The 19,454-nt window shown below is 41.6% G+C and overlaps 1 protein-coding gene across 14 annotated transcripts in view; it reads left to right on the top strand.

The window, feature by feature from the left end:
• The window catches only part of KLHL15 (kelch like family member 15), a 27,701-nt gene continuing 8,247 nt past the window's right edge, over window positions 1-19,454 (top strand). The window contains exons 1-5 of one of the 14 annotated variants that reach the window (XM_066980694.1): window positions 171-1,047; window positions 1,523-1,600; window positions 2,072-2,168; window positions 10,235-10,307; window positions 12,101-12,812. In XM_066980694.1, the coding sequence (XP_066836795.1) occupies window positions 12,108-12,812 (705 nt within the window). In that variant the 5' untranslated portion in view covers window positions 171-1,047; window positions 1,523-1,600; window positions 2,072-2,168; window positions 10,235-10,307; window positions 12,101-12,107. The other 13 variants (XM_048045963.2, XM_066980689.1, XM_066980669.1 and 10 more) reach the window with 13 other exon arrangements.

Below are 19,454 nucleotides of genomic sequence, written 5' to 3' on the forward strand. Positions count from 1 at the left end.
TGAGGGGAAGGGGAAGGGGGAGGGGCGGCGCGTGGGGCGCTGAGGTAACGGCCGCTCTAACGGCCGCTCTAACGGCCGCCGCGGGGACCGGGCATCGCCGTGGACGGGGGGGGGGTGAAGACGTCAACGTCTGTCACTGCGCGCCTAGCGGCTTGGACATGGAGGTGTGTTGGGGGCGGTGAGGGGCGCGACGTGACGGGCAGGTGGGCTGCCTCCCCCGCGACGGAGCCACGCGTGCGCTGCAAGTGAGCGCACCCGGTTCGGCGGCTGATCAGCTCGCCGGCTTTAACGGCAAGATGTCGCTGTGCATGTGTTGGTAATCTCCGCTGGCCATCAGCCTAATGCGATTTTGAATGTCAGCCTTTCCCTTGTTACTGGCTTCTGGAGGCTGAGTCCTGTAGAGAACTGATATAAGGCCCTGCTCCAAGACATGAGCTTTTTTTACACCAAACAGCCCAAAACCCCCACCAAATGCATGCTGTGTTCAGCAACGTAACGTGTTAAAACGTGTTTACAAAGTAAACGTGTTAAAAATGGAATAAAATCCCTGATCAGTGCTGACATCCATTTTAGAGACTTAACAGAGACTAAACGCCAAATTCACAACCCTCCCCCATGGGGAGTTGAATTGACTTCTTCTCCATGGGAACTTCTTAAAGGCCTAGGGGATATTGCTACTGTAATAGGATTTCTTCAATGACCAGAGCAACTGGTTTCACAATAAGTAACCACTGTCAAATGCATCCACATTCATCAACAGCGGTTTTGCTTACTGGAAAATGTGGAGGTTCCCAGATTTTGCCTGGCTAACTGCTTGGGTGAAAACAATAGGTCTCGGGCACACAGTACACGTGTGATTGAAACGCGATGATGGAAATCTGTACAAAACTGGTATGCCTGGTTTAACAACGCGCGTAACCTCCCACTTTCACAAATACTATTTCCATACTTTCCTGATACAAGATCCAGGAGTGACTTCTGCTCTATATACCAATAGTAAATACATTGCCAGCAGTCTTGTTTTGAAGAAAAGAATACAAGAGTGTGGTAAGAAACCGTACAGTAATGATGTTGCCAGTGACAAAATGTATTATGTCTTGCAACCCAGTAATTCTGCACAAAAATAAAACACATTTTAATTTCTAGTCTTCCATCAGGCCGCATGATGTTTTACATAAGAATTGTAAATATCTTGCTTTTGGGAAAAACAATATATGCTTATGACAGATATACAAATTATAGTGAGAACACGATGTAGTACTTGAATTTGGTTGCCTCGACATCAGGCATGAAAATGAGCTGAAAATACTAGACTCTATAGTTACTTAGCTGTATACTTATGCAGTAATGCAGTGCAATATAAAATTACAGAAACAGCTTTTGTCACGTTTGCAGCAATCTTTAGAAATGATTTAATCCCTGCCAAGAATTCTGCCAGGAATCTGAAAAAATACACAAACGGTTGCTCCTATTTTAAACAATGAAATGCTACATTTTGCATATTCTGATGTTTTATTACTAGGGTTCACTGTATTTGGGAATATGTGTAGTATGAAGAAAAATGAAAGTCTAAAGACTGCAAATGTCAAGTCAAAACAAGGTAAAAATGTTTCTAGGAACTGTCAAGTATATGATACACGCATGCATGAATTTAATGTCTAAATTATAGAAATGAAATAGTAAACTGCACACTAATATAACTCAAAAACTTATGTCCCGAATTTTATTAATTTCAATAGTCTCACTTAAGCCAATGGTGACTACTTAATAACCGAGGTTGTACAGATACCTAAATGAGAGGAGACAACCTAAATCTCTATGTAAATTAGTATTAGTTAAGGTGGTATTGACCCTACTGGTTGCTGACTAGGGCCCAAATTTAACAATCTTACATTTTTAATTAGGAGATTGCAACATTATTAACAAGTTTTGTCTTTTACACTAGAGGCAAATTGTCCGACGTGGAGGAGGAGTGTTTTTTTGTCAATACTCTTTAATACGTTAATACATGTTTTAATAATGATGAGAATAAGAATGTAAAAACTGCTGGCTTGCTTTGTTTTTTTGCCAGGTTTGAGGTCCATTTCTATGGCAGTGTATAGGAGAGACCTGAAGATCATCTTACACCTCAGCTTGCCACAAACTGCAAACAGCAAAATGACAGTCAGGTAAAACCAAAACAGCCCGGCTAGCTTTTTCTGCCTTCCCTGACCTGTGAAGGTCAAAAGTCTGAAGAGGGCAGAGGGATGCGTGATGTTTCAGTTGTATGGTTTCTGCACGTGTGAAACGTGTTCTGTAGTGATTCTCCTTGTCGAAGCATGAGATAGGAGCGGTGTGGTATGTGCTTGATACAGCAGAAGACATATCCTGTGAATAAGGGAGAGCCTGTCTTTTTGGGGCTGAGGAGGCAGGAATGGTAGCTGCTTCGGGATAGCGGGTGCATAAAGGTCAGTTGTTTCACTGTAACTGCGCAAGTAACAGGTTTTGAAATGGTGACCGGGGAAATGGGGCAAATTTACTGCGTGAGTAAGCGCATGAGGTGGAACGGTATGAAGTTGGCTGAGCAGAGAGAGGTCAGGTCACTGGTATGAGGGAGTGAATGGGAGCAGGGTGTTTGTAACGTGGAGTAAGTAGGCCATGAGGGAGCAGCAGGAGGTCAGTTGAACAGAGCGGGAATAGCAGTGGGAAGTCTTTTGTGAAGCTGAGCACGGAGTAACTAGTTGATTGTGCGAAGCTGTGAAAGGTCGGGTAGACGTTCAGATTGGGGGTGGCAGTTCTAGAGGAGTTGTGCTGTTGTTTTATTAATCGAGAGTGGGGTGGGGGTGGTAACGAATGGCTGAAAATTGACAGCGAAGGGGATGGGAACAGCAGTATACACGGGGAGGATGGCAGCGTGCGTGCAGCCTGTTACTTAAAGCAGAGAGGGACGTAGCAGGTAGCACAGGGTTTGAGGGTGGCAGGGCCAGACCAAAGGTCCAACGGTGCCCGTGTGGTGTCGTTAGACAGGTGGGAAGGTCGGGTTTTCTTTTGACCTCGTACAGTAAAGCAAGGAGGTGAAGTCTGGGCTACGGCAAAGCCCCGTGCAGTCAGTCCGCAGGGAGCCGCGTGCAGGTCGTTGCTCGGGGCTGTGCTGTGCAGACGGGGCTGGCGGCCCTGACCCGCTGGGCTTCGGTGACCTGGTTCCCACAGCGGCCGCCGGGGCTGCCCGCGACGGGCGAGGCGGCTCGGATCAGGCTGCAGCTCCCGCAGCCGGCCAGCTGCGAGGGGGAGGAGTTGCGCCAGCTCCGGCGAGGGCTCGCTGCCGCTCGGAGCGCGTTCCGGTACAACATCCCCGCCGCGCCGCTGCCCCCGCGGTGCCCGAGGGGGCCGCTGCAAAGCCGCGGCGAGGCTGGCGGGCCGCGGGGCGAAACCCAGCCCCGGAGCCCCCACAGGTGGATGCTGGCGGGCGAGGAGCCAAGCAGATGACGCTCCTCGGCACGGCTCTCCCGATCCCCAGCGGCCGCCGGCCGCTGCTAGCCCCCGGTAAGAGACCTGCCTCCCAGGGGCCCGCCGGGCTCCGGGCCGGCTCCGGGCGGGGTAGGCGTGCGGGGCCGGGCCGGGCCGGGCCGGGCCGGGCCGCGGGCGGGGGAGCGGCGGCCGCCTCGTGCCGCCCGGGGCGCGGCCCCTCCCGCGGGCTGCCGGCCGCTCGGCGGGCCCGCAGGTGGCGGCGGAAGTGACGGGCGGCGCGGGGCGCCTGCGGCGGGGGGACATGGCGCCTGCGGCCGCGCCGGGCAGCGCAGGAGGTACGCGGGGGGCGGGCGGCGAGGCCCGGCCGGGAGCGCCCCTGGCCGGGCGGAGCGGAGCGTGGCGCGGCGGGGAGCGGCTCCCCGGCTCCCCCCGGGCGCGGACCGCGGGGAGGAGGGAGCTCAGGGTCCCCCCTTCTTCCTCCTCCTCCGCCTCTTCTCCTCCTCCCGGCTTTGCCTCAGCCCTCGCCCCTCTCCCCAGCCCCGCGGCGCGTCCCGCCGCTGCCGCCGCCTCCGGCTGTATGTTACACGGAGGGCACCCTCTCCGCCGGTTCTGCGGGAGGAGCCGCGTCTCCAGCGCCGCTGCCGCCGAGAGGTAGGCGAAGCCGACAGCCTTGCCGCTGCCGTCAGCTCCGCCGAGGGCGGCCCGGGCCCCCTCGCCTCCACCGGTCTCCGGGGCCCTCCTCCTCCGCTCCGCCCGCAGAACCCGGCGGGGGTAGCGAGCTCCGTGCCTACGGCCGCCGGGGAGGGGGCGGCGGGCACGGCTGGGCCGCGGCGGGCTGCCGGGAGAGCTGGGGCCCCCAGCGCGGCCCCGCGGGCCCCGGCGGCCCGTCCGGACCTGCCGGTCCTCCTGCCCCGTTGGTCGGGGCTGCTCAGCCGTGTGGGACGTGTCGGTAGGAGAGCTGAAGTAGGTCAGCCGAGCGCCTGCCGCAGGAAGGGCTACTTTGCGATCGGCAGCGTTAGAAAATATAGTGGTTACTGGTAGCGGGAGTAGCCTACCACTCAGGATTGGTACTGAGGCTTCTACCTGTTTTGGTAAATGCATAAACGTCACTTAAAAACTTAAAGTCTTTTTCATTCCTTTAAATGAAGAATAGGGGAACTATAAAGCTGTTACCCGATAAAAAGGCAGAACTGCTGAGGTGTGGCGTCCTGTTGACTTCTTTGTTGTGTCATATACCTGTTCCTAAGATGTAACCCAGCTCTTTCACTGCCATCACCCCAGTTCACTCTCGGATCCCCTTGGCATACCACCATGTGTCAACATCCTTTCTGTGTTTTTTCCTTCCAACACCTAGCCAATGTGTTTAATTTCTACCACATGTCCTATAAACTTTCCCACCGTCACTCATCTCCTTTCACTTTCCTTAATTATATCCTGTAGCTGGTTTGGATCTACACGTGCTGATTTGCCTTTCAGCAGGCAAAGCAGAACAGATAAGTTGAGCTCACGCTGGAGGTAGTACTGGGTCTTTTTGTTTGGGTAGCTGCCAATTTGGTGCAGATTTGTAGAAGTTTCAGACTTCTGTCCTGACAAATGAAGTTGGCACTTGACAGTGGAGTCAAAAGCTGTGCATCTTGGACAAAGGGCACAATCTCATCATTCTTATTTTCTCAGAGGACTACTAAAAAGGCATGTCTGAGTTAGCAGTAAATTTACTGATGATAACAAAAAAGTCAATGAGTTTTAAGAAGTAGTTAAAATATCCTAAGTTGTATTAAAATAATTTTTACTGAAGTAGTAACATACAGCTCATTACCTTTTATTATGCTAAAATTGTATGTGCTAAAAGCCTAAACACTTTGCTGTAAACATGTAGGATTAGATTTTTTGTTATTGAGTAGGAAATACTTAATTTGATACTCCTCTGTATAAAATACACTGTGATGTTCTTAGTGTCTTAACAATGAGAAAATCACTGGTCATAATAATTCTGACATTTGATAAAATTAATCATTACATACATTACAAACACATAAATAATGTTGACGCTTAAGGTAGGGTGGTCGTTCTTCTTTGAGAGCAGTGGCAAATTCATAGTTTTCATCCCTGCCATCATGTAACTCTTACATATTAGTGTTACAAGTTTTTCTTGTTAGAGACGATTCTCATTCTTATGGCTCTGTTAGAAATATTTTAGACTGCGTGGTCTGACATCAGTAGATGTAGCTGGAACAGCATTGGGCTGCGCTTGTTCTTAGCTCTGGTGCATGTTTTTTATAAAGGCGTAGCTGCAGTGATAGTTTAGCCAAATGGTTTAAAAATCTCTCGGTGTCTGCGAGGTGCAATTACGTCATCCACTTAATGTTAATTCATGGGACAGAAACTGAGTTTAGATTCAGTCAGGTGAGGTTAAACTGGTCAAGCAACTACAGCAGCTTAATATGTCTAGCAGTCTTAAAAGGCTTGTCAAGCATCCACTTTCATCAGACACCTTTTGATTATCGTCCTAAAGCTTGATTTAAGGGCTCATCTGGGGAGCATATTATTATTCTCTGGTTGCTAGCATTGTAAAATGCGGAGTTTCTGACAAAATCTGTTAGTATTCATCTAAATTGACTGTATGTGATACTTAAACTCTTCAGTAGTCTCTTGAAACGAAATGGTTCTATTTTTTGTGTGTGCTTATAACATTTGGATTCTTCAGTGCAGAAAGACTAAATTGGGTTGTAATGCCGTTTTTTAGGAACAGAAAGCAATATGAGTTGAGAACCTCATCCATTATGAATACATATATCTAAGAGCAGCGACACATCTGCTTTGGGTTAGAGGTTTTTCCAAAACAAAACACTCCTAGTACTGTACACTATCGTTGAAGCAGACTTCCAGTGTGACGTGTAAGCATGCAGAGCTGAGACGATCCGTATGTCATTTAAGTATGTTGGTTATAACTAGCTCTGATAACGCTTCTAGCATAACCATGATGACCTCACAGGCAACTGATGTGCTACAAAAATGCTGCTGCTGCTGTTAAGAGCTGCTGTGGATTGCTTGGAGATAGCGACACAGGTAGAGGCTGTCAGTGTCTGATGTATGCCCCTAAAAGAAATGCCTCGTGCAGTGGCTGGTTTTCAAGAGTACCCAAGGTGTTAGCTTCTGCAGTTCTGGCAGCATCGTTTCTTTGGCTCTGTGACTGTTAAGCTCACAACTCTTCGCTTCTGAAGTAACTGGATGCTTTTGGAATTCTCACCTCGGGCTGGGTGAAGTCCTCAACGTGAACTACCAGATAATGCTGAGAGGTTTAAGAAAAGTTGTTTCCAAAATTTAGGATTAAAAAGGATTTTACACATGCAGAAACTTGATATGTTTCTTTGTTTCCTGCATCTCCAATTATTCTAGCAATGGAAAGTTTTGATATCCACTCTTACTGATCCTTTTCATTTCTATATAATTCCTTCCAGTGCTGTTAGTGGGGAGCTGTGAGGAAAAATGGTGGTTCAGACAAAGTTTGGTGGGTTTAGTGTCAAACCATGTAAATAGAGGCCTAATTTGGGGGATAAATTATCTATACCATATAAGCATGCTTATACACTCATTGTCTATCTGCATTCAAAGGCCCGTTTTTCAGTGACCAGTTCGTGCAATTGTGAATGCTTTGCCTGTATGTTGTGTATTTGCACATACATGTATAAAATCTGAGTATGGAGAAATGTTGCGTTCGTGCAGGACAGTGTTAGTTTAAAGTTAGTGTGAAAGAGTGCTCCTCAAAGCAGCTTTTGCTATGTGCTTTGCTATGTAAAGCGTACGTACTGCCTTTAAAATTTACATTTAAATGCATGCATTTGACAGATGAAAGGAATGGCATAGATGGAAGAGATTTGTTTTTTAAGCTCTATTTTAGTACTTTATGTTACCAAAACACGGCTATATATGCCTTGTGAAATATCTTTTTTGTAACCTGGAGATAGCGTTGTATTATGTGAAAAATTGTGGTTCAGCTGTGTTCACATAGATGCTTTCTTAGAATTTCTATGAGGTAGGTGGTAGAATGAACAAGTAGTTCATACGAAGCTTGCTAGTTCTGTCTCAGCATCACAGATGAGTTATTAAGGAACAGCAGGAAAGGAAAGCAGAAATTTGCCTTTCAGATGCTGTGCTTGATCATGTCAGTGCTTTGCTAGGACAATACATTTCTATCCCTAGAAAGTGCACACAAGCTTCCATATTAAATACAGATGCTTCTTTTTAGGGCACTTTTTTCAGGAAATACTGCTTTTGGATAGATTTTGAAATCAAGAGGGGCATGAGCCACAAGTAAGTATTCCATAACTTCCTTCTCAGTAGCCTGTGCATTTAGCCTCCATTTCTTCTACTTGTGACTAAAAGCCTCAGACCCTGAGGAAAGACGGTTCTCCTTGTTTGGCAAGAAAAAGCAGTCTGGAGCAGGCTTTTCAGACATTTATTACAACTGCAGAATAAAGATGAGAAATCAATGTTCCAAGAAAGAGCTTTTACAGTCGCAGCAGAGTAGACTCTGTAATGCATTATGTGCTGAAAGAAGAAGAAATGTCAGGAAAAGCTAACAAGGTTGAGCGTATTTCCCTTTTTTTTTTCAGCAGAGAATCTTACTTCCTGTGCTGCATTACACTGATCAGCTCTAGTATGCGCAGGACAATGCAGAACGGCAGCTTTAGGTTTTTTCCCTTTATTGTTTATACATTGGAATTTTTTGTTCCATTTTTCTTGCGGATCACTGTAGGCTACATGTCTTCTGTCAAATCAAGTGTGCTATTGTGACTTGCATGGGTGGAAAAAAATCTAACTCTGAATTTTGCATTTTTATTGAAAGTAAGAAAAAATTGTTACATTATTGTCTTCTGGGAAATAAGCTGCAGCATTTGAATAGTGCATAGAATTACATCGAAGATTGCAAGTGTCTGCGTGGGAGGAATAGGATAGCTGTGCTTTAGAAAAATGACTTCCATTGAGAGTATTTTGTATTGCTTTTTTAATATTTGAGCTACCATGTTGCTGTTTGCTTTTGACTTGGAATACTAGCTATAGAAATAAAGATTTTTGCTGGTTGGTCATAATATGCATTTAACTTTTACTCTTTCAGTCTCTGTTGAAGACTCTATAGAAAACTATTTTAACCCCTTGTTAAAGTATATGCACTGGCCAATACAATTTTGAGTTTTAACGAAAATTGTAACTTCTGATATTGTGTATGGCTTTATACTAGAAAAAAGAGTATTTACTCCTTTTGTTTAATAGAGGAGTAGTAGTAATTTAAACGAGTAGTCTTCCCCTTGTTACTTGTAAAATTCTGAGGAGTCTTTAGATGGGGTTTTGGTGAAGTCTTATTTGTGTGTCTTCCTAAGAAATCCATTAAATGCAGTGTGATGTTTGGGAGGAAGCATTCTGAGCTTGAAAATTGTAGACTTACTAAAAATAATATAAGCAGAGATGTGAAAAGAAGGATTAAGTGACTTAAAACATCCATTCTCTGAAACATTCTGAAATAATAATTTCAGAGTGTTGACTAGCTTGTTACTGTTGAGCTTTGTGGCTGACTTCTTGTTTTAATACTTTTTTTTTTTTTTAACCAAATAACCACCTCTAGGGAGATATGAAAATTGGAACCTAGTAGGATTCCCTCTGTGCAGTTTTTTTTTAATGCCTTTTGGTGATTCCTACCACCTTACTTTTTCGATAGATTTGAATTTGAATGGTAATAGTGTGTTTTTTTTTTTTTAACTACTGTTTAATCAAATTTAAGAAAAAAAAAAAAAGCAGTTGCTATACAAGCAGCTTGATCACAGAATCATGGGATGGCTGAAGTTGGAAGAGACCTCTGGAGAGGTCGTCTGATCCAAGCCCCCTGCTCAAGCAGGGCCATCCACAGTCAGTTGCCTAGATCACTGTCTGATGCTGGTTTTTGGATATCGTGACTTTATTTATCTAGATCATTAGAAAAACACCCGACTCGCTCCTCTCGAGTTGGTGCATTTACCTTCTGGGATTTGTCTCTGTTTATCTTCACTTGCTGACTTCTCCTTTTTGTTGCTTTGAGGGTGGTGAAGAGTACCCTTTTAAAGCCCTGAGTTCCTCTCATTTGCAGAGTATGCATAATGTAATTAACTTTCTCAAATTAAAGGCAAAGGCCCCCAACATGTCGTACTGGTATTGTTCCTGTGTGGTCTTTATGTATACAGTAACATATGTACTGTTTTGAAGAAATCCCTCCCATGAGATTGTTGCCTTTGTGATGGGAAATCCCATTATTTTCAGTTTATTATATGTTGCTTCAGTCATCTGGGGAATGTTCCTTCTCTTGTGACTTTTTTCTTTTTTTTTTTTTATAATATTTATTCTTCTGTTGTTCTGTTCATGTCTCACATTAGCAGATGTCAACTGTCCTTCTGTCCTGTCATCTCCATTCACCTTGGAGTTGAAGCTGAGGCGTATGCCGTAGTTATCTCCTAAAGAAATGTAGCTAACCCAGCTTTGCTGTCTTAAAATCCTACTAACCTTTGAACCCCTTGGCCAGTTTCAAACCAAATGGAGAGGTAGTTGTATATAGAAGTTGTTCTATATTTTATGAAAATGGGGAGCCCATTTAAAGCCCGTTTAAAGTAACCATTAAGTTTCATAAAGAGAAAAGAATTTAGTGTGAGCTCAGCTACTGTTAGACATCAGGGAACTGGAGGTGGAAGGGGAGGTGTTAGAAGTGCTCTAGTGAAAGAAAAAAAATCTAATATTAGTGCTTGTCTTTTATTTAATATCGCAGTTCCTATTGGAAAGCAAATTCCTGAAGCCAGGCTTTATGTTTCCTCTTCAGTTTGTTGCTTCTTCTTGAGATGGTAAGAGTTAGAAAAGTAATTTTATCCTTTCCTGCTTTTATACAAGAATTATCAACGGCTAAGAGGAAAATATTTGATGATGATTTACCTTTCTGGTAGGGATGTGGTTTATTCAGGAACAAGGGATTCACAATGGGAAGCTCCAGAGCAGTTTGCATTTTCTCTCTTACCTTCAGTTGCATTGAAAGGAGTGTGCTATCATGGATACTGGGTCACTGGAAAGTGTTTGGGTTGTCAGCTTTGTTCCCTTGTTGCTGCTCTTACTTTGAGGAATTTGAATTTTGTTTTGAGGCCTTAATTTGCCTGAATTGCTCCTGGCCTTAACTCTATTCTGTGATTGTCAGCAGGCTTCAACGGTGTGGGAGTGGTGCCAATTCCACAAGGCGCGGCTACAAACACCCACACACCACTGTAGTTTTGTGTAGACAAAGAAAATCTCAGGTTTTGTTTTCCAGAATGGGTGTGGATGAGTTAAGGAGAGGAGGTGATTATCTGTTCATGGAGACTCATAAAATACATTGCCGACAGAATGGCAGCAGTCAGGATGCGGTGCTTGGGGTGCAACATGGTAGCTGCTCTCTGAAGTTGTGAAACCTCGGCCAACCTGGTCACTCTCTGGTTGTTTTTCCCCGTGGCTTATTTTCTGCTAGGCTTAAGAGCTGAATGGGTTTTCCAGAGCAGTCCGATGAGCAGCAGAAATGGCACAAAGTAGGCAGCAGAAGCTTAGACTCCAGGATGAGGACAGAGGGAGAATGAGGTGCACCGTTGCCCTGCGAATAGTGATAAATAGTTAGGTTGGTTCAAGCTGTTTAATGGAACTGCACCCTAGCTAGCCCCCAGGAAGGTGAGCAAGATTTTGACAAATTCTTGGATTTTGAGTACTTTTTTTATACTGCTTTTTACCGATTATTGATCTTCCTTAACTTTTACAGGGCAAGATGGTGCTGGTCTTTATTTTCTTTTTAACTTAATTGTGGTTGACCCTAGCTTGCACAGAAGTAGCGTTTAAAAAGCAGTTAAGCTTCACTAAACCCAGTAGATAAAATATAGTAGATAGAATATTATTTATTGTGACCTAATCCTGTCAGTGCTTCCTGTGGCCTTTAGTATTTTGTAGTTTATAAATCTCATTATGTAAATAATTCTGAGAATAAGAAACAAGAGGAAAAGTTGAACTATATCTTTATGGGAGAAATGAGACGCAAAAAACTTAAATAGTATCTTCGAATTGCAAAATGTTTCATTTCCTAGAAATAACTTTTGAGTAAATTGATGTACGTTTTTTAAGGAGGGTGTTTTTTATTGTTACACCTCGTACAGTTCTTCTACAGCTTGGTTCTGAAGTTAAGGAAGTTCCACTTCCTTTCTGAAACCTTTGATATTCAAGAGTGGGTGTTTTATTGCTCTCTTGAGATACCTCCTTTAGAAAGATTGGGGGGGAGGGGAAGGAGGGAGAACAATGGTGAGCTTTTTGGCATTGTATATTCATTATCTGACCACTAGGTAGTGTGGAGTGAGGAATTACTTTGGTATTACTGCATAGTTATTCTTGTTCGTCAACCGATCTTTAAAAGGAGAATATTTGAGGGTGAAAAGTATTTGAATTCCGAGTCTTAAGTTGTTTCTTCAGTTAATTTTTCAGCTGAAGATAAAACCAAAAGGATGGGGAAGACTTTTAAGTCTCAGTGAAAGCAACTTCAGTTAGGATTTATCTGGTCAGGAAGAGTTTGTGATATGTTCGTTACTAGAAATAAAAATTTATTTTTATTTTTATGTTTATTTTTTTCCCCCAGGTGATTCATGGCAGGGGACGTGGAAGGGTTTAGCTCCTCCATCCATGACACCAGTGTCTCTGCTGGATTCAGAGCACTGTATGAGGAGGGATTGCTTCTTGATGTCACACTTGTCATTGAAGACCACCAATTTCAGGCCCATAAAGCACTGCTTGCCACCCAGAGTGATTACTTCAGGATTATGTTCACAGCTGACATGCGGGAACGAGATCAGGACAAAATCCATTTGAAAGGTCTGACAGCTACAGGCTTCAGTCATGTCCTCCAGTTCATGTACTATGGAACTATTGAACTGAGTATGAACACTGTTCATGAAATCCTTCAGGCTGCCATGTATGTCCAGCTTATAGAGGTGGTAAAATTTTGCTGCTCTTTTCTCTTAGCTAAGATCTGCTTAGAAAACTGTGCAGAAATTATGAGACTTCTGGATGATTTTGGTGTAAACATCGAAGGAGTCAGGGAAAAATTGGACTCCTTTCTGCTAGAGAATTTTGTGCCGCTCATGTCCAGACCTGACTTCCTTTCATATCTGAGCTTTGAGAAGCTCATGTCTTACTTGGATAATGACCATCTGAGCAGGTTTCCAGAGATAGAGCTGTATGAAGCTGTTCAGGCCTGGCTGCGCCATGATAGAAGACGCTGGAGGCATACGGACACCATCATTCAGAACATCAGGTTTTGTTTGATGACACCATCCAGTGTTTTTGAGAAGGTTGGTGCATTTGAAAAGCAATAGACAGGATTCATCATTTAGCTAGGGCAGCATGCCATTAAATAGGTAAGATTCCCAGTCCTGTTAGGAGGAACAAAAAGATACCATCTATTTTTCTAGTATACCTGTAGAAGATAAACATCTTAAAGTATTGTCATCTGATTATTAGACAGTAGTATGTACAGTGGCTGGAGAACAGGTAGGTTTACAGTACATGTGTTCTAAGTGATTTCATATGGAAAGGATGTTTTTAAAATAAGGTCACCTGTATCAAGTTTTACTTTAATCATTCTTGTTTTCTACAAGTTGCTTCTTGCTTTCCAGAGATTTTGGGACTGCATGTGTTATGTAGGGCATATGTCATGACAAATGTTACCAATATAATCAAAACATACTGACTGTGGAGTTTGTGTGTTTTAAGTACTTTTTTTTAAAAATTATAATTGTTTACAAATGAAAACTGTCATCTGCTGTTAAATCTGCAGGCCGTTTTTGTTATTGTATCTTCAGTACTTGTGCTGTTACACAGCGGTTGGAAGTAGGTCCTGATCCCTCAAAGATACACGTACATTTGATTTTACACAAGGCAAACAATGCAATCAAAAGTGATTGACAGTGTGAAACATAATGACTTCGAATATCAGAGGAATCTTTGTAATAGGTTATCTAAAATTTATCTGATGATTATGTATGTTGAGAGGTTAAAAGAAAACTTGCTTTTTCCACTGTTCTGTTGAAGAATAAACAAAAAATGTTGTTCGTTAGCTCCTGAGAATCTCAGGAATATTTGTCAACAGAGAGCTAGAAAGCTCATAAGCAGCTCTCTCACAGGCTAGTAGCAGTGAAGGTATTCAAGTTAGGAGTTACTTAATTTGTGCTATTTTGTTTTAACAATGTTATTAATTTTGTGTGATCAGACAAACTTTAACTTGTACGTTTTTCACCACCTAATGAATTAATAGGATTTAAGGCCCTGTGTTGGGCCTTAAATGGGTTGGTTTTTTATGTGTGAATTGAGTAGACAACTTAATGCATAAAATATATTGGTGATCCTGTATTAGCCTGTGGACATAAAATAAATCTAATTACCTAGAATTGTTTCAGAACACCAATGGAATGTTTATATTGGGTTAAAACATTTCCAGCTAGTAAGAGCTGGATTCCGCAAGATACCGTGTAGTGCCTTGTTTTTTATAAAGCTTTTACCTTTTTATGTAATTTAAGCCTTTTAGTAGGAAAACTTGTAGGATTCACTAGGTATTCTTAAAATTGATTTAATAGGCTAAGGTTCATGTGAAAGAGGCATCAGCTCTTTGAGTTTTTGGGATAGAAGCTCAAGTATCAAGCTGTCTCCCGTCAAATTTCTGTAAGCGCAAGTGAAAAGTGCGTGTTGATTTTTAGGATTATACTTAGGTGTAACTTCTGAAGTTGGTTTTGATATCACTGATATCTGTCCTGCATACACTCCTTTTCATGGTTTCTCTTGGCAGCTGCCAAACAGATAGAACTTAAGGAGAGATGTTGTTTTCAGTGTCCTGGGTTATATACCCACATGTAAAAGACTTATATGTGAATGCCCTACCCATAACTGTAAGTGGCAACGGAGAGACTCCAGTGCACTTTCTAAAAGGGGGACAGTGCTATGTTCAGTACAGGGAAGCACAGCTAAATATGCATGTCGTTCGTCACAGCAGCTAGAAATGTATTTGTCTTTTGACCTGCTAGAGAGCACTGAGTAATCCAACGTGACAAGTGACAAAGGACATCTGCAGTTGAAGCCAATGTGAAAAAAAAATACAAACCACTTTTTTTTCCTAATAAAAGAACATGTCTGTTAACTGTTCTGTCAGTAACTTGAGGAAAACCTGCTACTGCGTGTCGAAGGGGGAAGATATTGATTACTCTGCTTTCCTGGAGATCAAAAATCAGACAAGAATTCCTCCTTCTGAAGCCAGCGCATGGTAAACTCCTGCATAAATGTACCAAATACAGTCTGAGGCTGACTCTTACGGTTCAGCAAGCTCAGTATTCGCAATACACTCACTGACATGTCATATGTACTCTTATGTAACCTTTCTAACAGGCATTTCTGAGATGCCTGTCATTATAGTACATAAATAACTTACATAACGTAATTTTGCAAGTCGCAGTAAGGATACTTTTTGCCTCTTAGGCCATTTTGTTTCTTACAGCGTTTTAAAAAGAGATCTACAGTCTGAGTGGTATGGCTTGTCTTTTTAAAAAGGAATTGATGAGTGACTGAGTTAATACCTCAAGACTGACATGCATTTGGGATGCACAAGAGAAGGTGTAGCCTGTTTGCTTGTTCTAAATGGTCCTGGAAAAGCTGCCCCTGAAGTAGGAATAGGTGCTTCTGTTGTTGTTTGGCTCTTAAAATAGATATATGAGGAAAATGGAAGGATAGATATAAGGATTCGGGGAAATTGTTTGAAAATAAAGGAAAGGTTCATGACTGAGAAGCACAAGTTCCACTAGACATTACATTTACCTTTATTTTAAACCTTCCTGTAACTCTTTTAAGTCTTGAGGAAAGTTGAGTTTTTCTCTGTTATTGTATGCAACCATGTTATGCTTTCCCTTCATATTTTGATTTTGATCTGTGTACTGCTCAGATGTAAATGTTTCAAAAATCTGTCCTTAAAACTTGGAAATTTTTTCAAATAACCATACTTTAGGGTGTGTTATGACTAGTCCGTGCTGATTTATAAATTCTGAGTCTAAATCAGAAGCTTACTAATCACTAGGTACATCAATTTGTACTTTAGAGCTATGATGAAAAGCACATTAATTAGTCCATCTTTGAGTATGTGCTTTTCTGTATCTAGCAAATCATTGCTTTTGAGAAGATGGCATTATAATTTTGTCATTGTGATTTTGTCCTTGATAAATGTATCTAATTTTTCTTCTCACCTCCATATCTAGTAAATTACGTATCAATATTTTCTACATATTTCATATGCTGAGGTTTAGAATAAGCGTCTAGTGGATCAGGTTAGTGGTCCCCACTTCTCTTACATAGGTGCTGCACGTGATATTTTTCTGTCTGAAGGTTATCACTGACTTGGATAGACTTGCTAGCAGTATTTATTATGTGCTGAGCACCTCAATTCTGGCATATAGGTTTCTGGTTCTATCCTAATAGGAGAGTTCTTTGCAATTAGATTCCAGCTTCCCTGTGATTTCTCTTGCTGTTCCCCCTCCCCCCCCCCTTTTTTTTTTTAACTGGGGTGACACTCTGAGGGCATTGTTCTTGCTGTAGTCTTTTTCTCTTTTTATAGCTAGGCTGAAAAACACTACGTGATTTGTAGCACTTGCAGAATAGCCCTTCAAAGTCCTATGCAGGTACTGACCAGTTTTCACACTGGTCGTGGGCTGTAACTAAGTAATCACCCATGCTAGAGAAAGGAAAAGTGAAGTACAGCAGTTTACCTAGTGTCATGTATACTGATACTTGGTTGCAAAGCAATTTTGGTTGCTGCCCTTTCAGAGACATACATGTAACTTTTCAAATTTGACTGAATTTTGACTTGGAGTAAGCGTGTCAGAAATTTAATCATGTTTGTTGACAGGCTTGTAATCGTGTTTAGAATATGGCCAGAGATAAGTAGATGTGAAAATAATATGGATTGTAGCAGGGTTGATGGATCTTTTGTTTTGAGTCAGCTTAATCTCTAGTCAAATCTCAATTATTTATTATTTATTATTATTATTTTGCAGGCAAGGTAGAGTTAGCTCTAGAAATCTGATATATACATCTTCTTTGAAAAGACATAGCATAGCTTCTGTGTTCCTGGTAGTTGAGTTTGAGCTGCTTCACTTAGACATTCAGAATTAGCAGTTTTAGAAAACTCATGTACAATTTTATGACCTTTGAAATAGTTTTCTGCTTATGTGGCTAGAAATAGTACAGTTGTATTATGAGCCATCCAAATCTTTCTGTGTTTTTACCAGTTCTACATAAGGAGCTATGCTAATATCTACCTCAGATAATAACGTGTTAAGAATTAGTTACTGAGTTTACAAATAATAGATGTTTATTTTGGCCACTTCAAAAGTAGCCTTTCTATATTTTTTGTTAGCTTTTTACTAAAAGACCGAGTAACAAAAATACAAATAGAGCGAGAGTGGTAAATGGCTGCTGGAAAAAAAAAAAAAAGCTATGCTCTGAAGACAATCTTTTGTTAAAGAAAATTTACCCTGCACTTCATTATCTTTCCTTCTGCTTATTAATTTCCTTAATTGTTAAAGGGGAAAAATAAGACTGACATAGCATGGGGTATTTTTGATCCTTTATAGGGCTCGCTTTTCAGACTAGATACTCTGATGTAAAGGCTTATATTTTGGGTTTATTCTTAGAATATAGTTGGAAAAATTCTTTAACTTGCATGCATTGCAGTTCTGCAGGAAAATAGTCATGAATAGTTGCTTTATTTTGGAGAATGAGAAGTCTTTACTGAGTGTCTCATGGATTCAAACTGAAGAAGAGAAAATGCGTTCCAGCTCCAATTTACTATGCCTGGAAGGATGATGGTAATTTTGGTAAAGTTTTGGTATTGGCTACCTGTAGGATGGCTGTGGAGGTGAATGGCTTTTAATTATTTTCTTCACCTTTTTTATGGAATGACACACGTCATTTTGTTCATGCTGTTTTCTGACTGTGTGCCTAGAAGGCTGACTGTGAACCACTGTAACTAGTAGATGGTGCAATGAGATATTTCTCCTGTGGTTCTTTAGGTAGCTATGTCCCTACGTTAATCCTGTGTCCTAGCAGACCCTCTAGGAAGGTTTTGTCCAGAAAACTGAAGAGTAATACTGGAAAGAACGCAAAAAAATGACAGGAGGGAGGATTTATCACTTGGATTAAATTTAATTTTTACAATAAGACTGGTGTTGGTAAGGAAGTCTGAATCAAAGTTTCTGTGAGGCCCTTCGGCAAGAGAACAGAAGGTCTCTCTAAACTCTGGGATTACTGTGAAGCACTTCACATTTTTATTATCACTACAGAGTTGATGTACTTTTTACCATGCACGTTTGTTTTACTTCAGATTCATCACAGTTGGCGTACATTTCCATCTATCAGATGTTCTACACAAGCTTGTGAACATTCTCTTTAATTTTATATTATATGTTGGTAATTAGGTGCATGTTCTTTCTAGATCTTCTCCATTTGAACTTAACAGAAAAATATGGTCTGTTATTAAGCACTTAGATAATTTTTGGACAACTACTTTTTCTACTTACAGGTAATGGCAGAAGCCTACTCCTGAACACTGAGGGATTTCCTTCAGCATATTTTGGGTATCAGACAGCAGTTCTCACAAAAGGCTTGTTGTGAGCCATGCTTTTAATTTACCGAAACTAAAGCATATACAACTTTCTGTTGTATTTTAACCACTAAACACATAAATTTTAATGCTTGCTTCCCTTTTTTGATTATACACTCAAGTAACTAAAAGTATTATAAAATTATTCAAAAGTGTAGGTGTATAGGAAGTTTTCTTTACTGTGATCTGGATAGGACTTTCAAGTAATTCTAGAATATCTCACACAGGTGAGATGAACACAGGTGAATGTGAAAGTGGGCAAACTGTTCTACAGTTGCCTTGCCTTTGTTCATATCAAGCAAGTGTAAACAGTCTCTGCTTGTTCCTGTAGACACATACCAGCATTCATCTCAGACCATCATTTGAGCCTCAGGAGAAGTATTGCTCCTATATGGCAGAGGTGGTGCTGGTGGAAGGCTAGCAACACTGTTTTTCCTCAACAGCAAAGTCTAGGAAGCCTCCAAGTACCTTTTCTTATTGGAGTATAGATAAACAGCGTATCACCCTGTTTTTTGTTTCTGAATATTGTAAGAATTCCCAGTGCCTACATATTTTCATCTGTTTAAGATTGTGTGTGTAGCTAATCAGACGTAGGTCAGTCTGAGAGGGTTGTTTATAATTGGTGGTTGCATTTGCTTCTTGATGTCTTTCTTACTGGTTTAAGGTGAGAGATTGAAGCTTTGCTTTGATGTTAATGCCCTTGTCAAGAAAAGTAGTGGTAAACTACTAATAGATGAGCTCCTTGGCCTTGAGAGGCTGTCTCTGAAATAAGATAGATCCCTCGTTTCTTTTCGTGTACTCTCACGGTGTGAGGTTTAGGCTGTCTAAATAAAGGAGTAGAGTGATGAGGATATATGAAGCTTATGCCAGTTTCCAGCTGGCATTTCCATTTCTAGGTCTAAAGACAGCGTTGTAAAGACAGACTGATGAGGAAAGAAACAACACCTCCTGTCTCAGCCAGCCTTTGATGGCATCCTTGTTTTATGCATGTTAATCTTCCATAATCTTCTAAGAAAACTTCAGAGGCATATAGGTAGAACAAAAATTGTCTGTCTTTTTGTTTAATTCCAGAAATGATAGCTTCAGTTTGGGTGCAAACAGTGTGAAATTGTAGTGCTGTATTAGAATTTGAAAGTAACTTTTGAGGATACCCACCTTAATTGTCATTTTTGTTTTACTTATTTTTATTTAACTTACTGTTTATTTTATTTTGTTTGAATCTTTAAGTCTTTCTATGTTTTACCTGTGGTGGGATGTGGCTTGAAAGGATCTTTTTAAATGTTTATCTGATAGCAGA

The sequence above is a fragment of the Anser cygnoides genome, chromosome 1 (assembly GCF_040182565.1).
Source record: "Anser cygnoides isolate HZ-2024a breed goose chromosome 1, Taihu_goose_T2T_genome, whole genome shotgun sequence".
NCBI classification, from domain to species: domain Eukaryota; kingdom Metazoa; phylum Chordata; class Aves; order Anseriformes; family Anatidae; genus Anser; species Anser cygnoides.